Here is a 6,000-nt window from a genome sequence, read left to right as displayed (position 1 = left end):
GAACAAACTTCTCAGAGCTTCAATGGCCAGCAGTCACCATGCATCTGATGGAGCAGATATGGGATCAACTGGAATGTAATCTGCACACCACAGTGATGGAAGAGTGCTTCTACCAGGACATGTAGGGGAAGATTGTGGAATCTGTGGGTGGGGGTATATTAGTCTACTGTACTAAAGAATAATACTGCAGTGATAAGGGCTTAGAAAACTTGAAACTCTTTAAAACAAAACACCAAGTCCGGCTTGCTGTGGTATAACTACGTTTATTTTAATTCCACAAATTTCTCAAAAAATTACAAAATACTCAAATGGAGAAAACACAGGACTCACATCTTCTTAGTTTCTACTTTTGTTTACATTGTGTTATCCCATGGCAGACTACTAATATATACAATAAGCTTCAAGAAATATATATAAATTTAGCAGTCAGAATTTACATTCTGCTATCGCTGCTGTGAAACAAGAAGCTGGACTATCGACAACACTGAACATCATAGGTTTGTAACACTAAAGCAAAAAGGAAAGAAAACGAACATTGTTGCTAATGCATGGTGATGGATAATGCATGGCAACATGGCAACAGGTAAATTGCCACATGAAATGTAGGATGTAGTTAAATCCTCAACTTGCAGCTTCCAAAATCCCATTGAAGGAAGAAACCACTTTGTTAGCAGGATGCAAAAAAAAAAAAAAAAAAATTAAAAATCCTTGCATGTGTTGTAGGTGTTCTTTCGAGTGAGCCATCTGACACTTGCAAGCCTTGAAACAGCAGGTGGTAATGGAATATGCAGTTATTTTAACCAATTCTAATGTTTACAGCATGTTACGGCTAATCGCCGTAAATCAGTGGGAATGAAGGAGGAAAAAAAAACAAACGGGATGATTAACAAATTATTTTACATGGTCTGACAGTCTGATGACAGTAAACATCACATATAATAAAAGTCTACAATGGTAAATATACAGCTATTGATAAAAACAAATCAAAGGGAAAAGGACAGTTACGCACCACAGGAAATGCAGGTCATTAAATGCAGACAAATCCAGGACTCACCACGGCCGGTTTGTTTTTAACCAATACTGTGAATCTTCATCCAGTATTGCAGTGTGTCACAGTGAATAAGGTGCCAGTACATATATTATTTAAAAAATAAAAAAAAAGTACTCTGCAGAAATGTGAACACTGTCATCAGCAGAAAGGAAATAACTGCAATTAATATAATAATCATCTTAAAAACCATTTCATTGTGACGGATATAAAGTTAACCTGTATAATATTACAATTTTAAAGAGCTGAGTCGTTGGTACTTTTCAACTGCGTATAGAAAAAACAACAACAGTAACCTGGCTCACATTATTTCATATAAACATTGTAGTTTGCTTCAAAGAGGTGCTGCATTTTGACTCCTTTCAAGAAAATAAATAAAATTGAATTAGGTATCATTATAAACTTCCTTTAAAATGGACTTTTGACTTTGGTATTGGGTATTTTTAAAAAACAAGGTATGATCGAATACAGTTATTTAAAAGTGCAGATTTCTATTACTTTTTTCTAAACCCAATTATGACAAACTTGTTCTGTAAGTACTATAACCATTTATTAAAAAGTAGCTCTGATCCACATTAATGTAGACCTCCAGTGCATTATGTCACTTCTGGACAGTATTTTCTGAACCTTTTATTTGCTCTTGACACGTTTAATGGCAGGTAAATGCTATCGTTTAAAACAAAAAAAACTCACAATATACACAAACATTAACATAAACCACTAAAATGTTTTATCATCATTCTCATATTGAGATTACAGATGTATGAAGTTACATTAAAACTAACCTGATTTAAAAAAAAATGATAATAATAGAAATAAAATGTTGGGTCCACTGGATGTCTGCATGGATGACCACAAGGCATTGCAAGCCAAACTTCAAGGATGAGAATAGTAATAATCATAAAAATAAAAATTAGAGACACTTGTATTCACTGGATTTATTCTACCATTATCCCTGCAACCCTCTTTAATGCACACTGTTGCCATTAGCCTTTTAAACTGTTTTCCTGCTGTATTAATGCCATTGTGTTCCCCTTTTAAATAAAGGGATAATGCTTCAAAACAATCATTTTGGAGGTCTGGTTAGGAATCCACATCTAATAATAATAATAATATACTTTTATTTTTAATTTTTTTATTTACAGACTCAAAGCCATGCTGCAGAGTTGAGCTTTCTTTAAAATTATGAAAACGTCCTACAATGTATTAAAATAAGTGTATAATCTTTATATAGCACTTAAGATTCTGAATATATCGCCTAACTGTATTTTTTTTTTTTATTATGCACAGTGACAATGTATCTTGTATTCTAGCACCTACACAAACTGCAGGGAAGTTCTCAGAATATACCATGCAGGGACCCACAAACAGTCTTGAGGAATCTTCTCTACTTGATGAATACTATATATGAACTAAAGTCATTTTCTTCATATAAAAAAAGAAAGAAAGTTCTCCCATCAATTTTTTATTATAATTGTTCCAATAACATTGAACGGAGTTCCTTCCAAAAGGACTGCGATTGTATATAACTTTTGTCCAGCTTATCTGACTGCCTTCACATTAGTCATTGGACTACAGCTGCTTGTCACTTTCTTTCTTCAGTCGACTGGAAAACAAAAAAAAGAAAAGTGTTATTGCTGTAAGCACATATATTCAAGGTGATCTAATACAACATTCGATGATTAAATGTAACGTTCATAAAAAACACATCTTTAACTTTTTTTCATAGCTTATCTGAATTTAAATATAGTTTCACAGGAAAACTGAGGTTATTCAAAGCCACTGTGAGAATGAGATAGACAAAGACAAAACATACAGATATAGTTTCTGCTTAGATTATCTATTTCTGTTATATACCGAAACTGTCAGGTGCTTATAATTATGTGCACAAGCTTGCAGTGTTCATTTATCAATTATTTAACAATTTCATCCCTTTTCTTTACTCAATTCAAACCCCCATGAACATAATAAATGTACCATTTTATGCACCACACACTTCTAGTAAGATGTTTAGATTTTCCCCCGCCTACTGTTTCTAAACAAAAGTGTATTGTTTACCTGTAGTAATCTTCCTGGCCAGGGAGGGGTCCTCCATGCATGTGGTGATGTCCGTGTAGCCACTGCTGCTCCATGGCCAGCCTCTGCAGCTCTGCGGACTGTGCATGCATAGCCTGGAGCTGGTGTGCTGCGGACATGGGGGGTGGAAGAGCCCCGGTCAGGTCTCTGTGATACGGGGTGCCTAGAAAGAAACAAAACACGCTTTGTTAAACCTTCAAGGAGACTTGTGCAACTGGTTCAGAGGATTGTTTCTTTTTATTTGATTTATGTTAAAATAATTTTTCCTTTTGGTCTCTCATATCTGTGTTGCAGGCTTGAGACATTGCGTACTATTCTGACCGTTCAAACTCCACCTGCAGGTTTTTCTTACCGAACACAGGGTGTCTGAGCATTTCATGTTCGTGTGGAGGTTGTCCCAGCAGTGGGTTTGGAATGGTCCCAGGAGGGTAGGGAAACCGTGCCAAATGAGGACCAGCTCCCAGAGCATCAAGTGGATGCACAGGACCGCCAGAACCTATCAGGGTGAGGGAGGTGGGTGGGTGGAGGACAGACACATTACCTTTTAGCATTGTAACAATTTTTTTTTTTTTTTGTTCCTGGGTGTGTTATTTCCTAATTGCTTATGCCTCAAAAGTATAGAAAATGGCTATTATTCCCCACAAACTTTGCTTTTGTGACCAGGACAGTGATATTTTGAAATTTACCTATTTTCCAGAACATTCCAGATAGATTCAGTGCTGAGTAAACTTGGAGTAACTTCTAGAACTTTCCAGTAATGTAAATAGTAGTATAAATACAGGGGCCTTAAGCCCACCAGTTCAGTTTAGTTCCAGCTGCCTAAGTGGATACATATCTGCATTTTTCTGAGATGGCATCAAGAGGCTGCAAGCATCCGGCAGACGCATTTTGCTATGTCTGCGGCCAATTTATCAAGACAAGAGCGAAAAAGTACTCCGTGGAAGCATCTGCTAAGATGTGTGAGGCCTACAAGGCATATTTCGGCATGCCTGTCGGGGATCAAGACAAACCCTAGGCACCTCATTTCACCTGCGAGCACTGCAAAAAAACTCTGGAAGGTAAGATGGACAATTGTTGCTCGGAATTTTATGTTATAAAATTTGTTAAAATTTTTAAAATTGTAAAAGTTTTTAATTTTAAAATGTTTTACAATTTTCAATGTTATTGAAAAAATATATCATATATGAAAAATGTTGCGAGAATCTCTTACACATTAGTCATGGGTGAAATAAATGTATTTTTGTAGGATGGTACTGAGGGGAAAAGAGAGCCATGAAGTTCGCAATCCCAAGAATTTGGCGGGAACCCACTGACCACTCAAGCAACTGCTACTTCTGCATGGTGGACCCTTCCAAACGTCGGACTGGCAAGAATGCACCTGCTATCACGTATCCGGACCTTCCTTCATCCATCGCCCAGGTGCCACACTGCCATGAGCTCCCCGTACCCACTCCTCCGGAGAGAGAGCAGCCATCTTTAGAAGAGAGCAGCAAGTCAGAGAGCGAGGAAGACGTTGTAGATCCAGATGACAATTTCAGAGGTGGAGCTGAGGAGAGAAACCCATACTACCCCAACCAAAAAGACCTCAACGACTTGATTAGAGATCTTGGTCTCACCAAGTCCAATGCCGAGCTTTTGACGCCTAGGCTCAAGCAGTGGAACTTGTTGGATGAAAGTGTGCAAGTCGCAGATCAGAGGAAGCGTCACCAACCTTTTTCCAGCTTCTTCACCCGTCAAGATGGGCTCTGCTTCTGCCACAATGTGACCAGTCTGTTCGAGGCAATCGGAATCGCCTGTAACCAGAATGAGTGGCGCCTCTTCATTGACAGCTCATCCAGGAGCCTCAAAGCCGTGCTGCTCCATAATGGTAACAAGTACCCGTCTCTTCCCCTGGCTCACTCGGTGCACCTCAAAGAGGATTACAACAGCATCAAGACCTTGTTGGACGCCTTGAAGTATGATGAGTACGGCTGGGAGGTCATAGGAGACTTCAAAATGGTGGCATTCCTGATGGGTCTCCAAGGCGGTTTTACCAAGTTTCCCTGCTATCTTTGCCTTTGGGACAGCAGGGACACCAAGGCGCACTACCACAGGCGGGACTGGCCACAGCAGACCGAGTTCTCTGTGGGGAGGAACAACGTCAAGTGGGAGCCACTGGTGGACCCCCGGAAGGTGCTGATGCCACCACTGCACATCAAATTGGACCTTATGAAACAATTTGTCAGAGCTCCAGATAAGGAGTCGGCAGCCTTCAAGTACCTTCAAGACTTCTTCCCTAAGCTGTCTGAGGTAAAGGTCAAAGCCGGTGTCTTCGTCGGACCACAGATAAAGAGGATCCTGGAGTGCAATGAATTCCCCAAGAAGCTCACTAGTAAGGAGAAAGCGGCTTGGAACAGCTTTGTCACAGTGGTTCGGGGCTTCCTGGGCAATCACAAGACCGAAAACTATGTGGAGCTGGTTGAGACTCTGGTGAAGAACTACGGCACAATGGGCTGTAGGATGTCCCTCAAAGTCCATATCCTTGATGCTCATCTTGATAAATTCAAGGAGAACATGGGAGCGTACTCGGAGGAGCAAGGCGAGCGCTTCCACCAGGATATACTGGACTTTGAACGCCGCTACCAAGGACAGTATAACGAGAACATGATGGGAGACTACATTTGGGGGCTGATTCGTGAAAGTGATTTACAGTATAATCGTAAATCTCGAAAAACTACTCACTTCTAAATCTTTTGTAGTCATTTTTGTATTACTTTAGTATAAATACATGTTAATTTGGATTCATATGTTGTTTTTTTCTGACTTTATGTGAACGAAGAGACACAAATTCGCCCGTTTTCTCATTGGAAATAGGTAAATTTCAAAATATCACTGTC

At 39.4% G+C, this 6,000-nt stretch overlaps 1 protein-coding gene across 13 annotated transcripts in view; it reads right to left on the bottom strand.

Moving 5' to 3' along the window:
- Positions 1-243: 243 nt before the first annotated feature.
- LOC117962678 (arginine-glutamic acid dipeptide repeats protein-like) overlaps positions 244-6,000 on the bottom strand; it is a 131,193-nt gene continuing 125,436 nt past the window's right edge. For all 13 annotated transcript variants that reach the window (XM_058993220.1, XM_058993211.1, XM_058993213.1 and 10 more), the window contains 3 exons: positions 3,477-3,620; positions 3,107-3,287; positions 244-2,654 (listed from right to left, as the gene is read on the bottom strand). In XM_058993220.1, the coding sequence (XP_058849203.1) occupies positions 2,621-2,654; positions 3,107-3,287; positions 3,477-3,620 (359 nt within the window). In that variant the 3' untranslated portion in view covers positions 244-2,620. The remainder of the gene's footprint in view (positions 2,655-3,106; positions 3,288-3,476; positions 3,621-6,000) is intronic.

Source organism: Acipenser ruthenus, chromosome 20, assembly GCF_902713425.1.
Source record: "Acipenser ruthenus chromosome 20, fAciRut3.2 maternal haplotype, whole genome shotgun sequence".
Taxonomy (NCBI): Eukaryota; Metazoa; Chordata; class Actinopteri; order Acipenseriformes; family Acipenseridae; genus Acipenser; species Acipenser ruthenus.
Note: the sequence above shows the minus strand (reverse complement) of the source record. Positions and strands in the feature narration are given on the sequence as shown.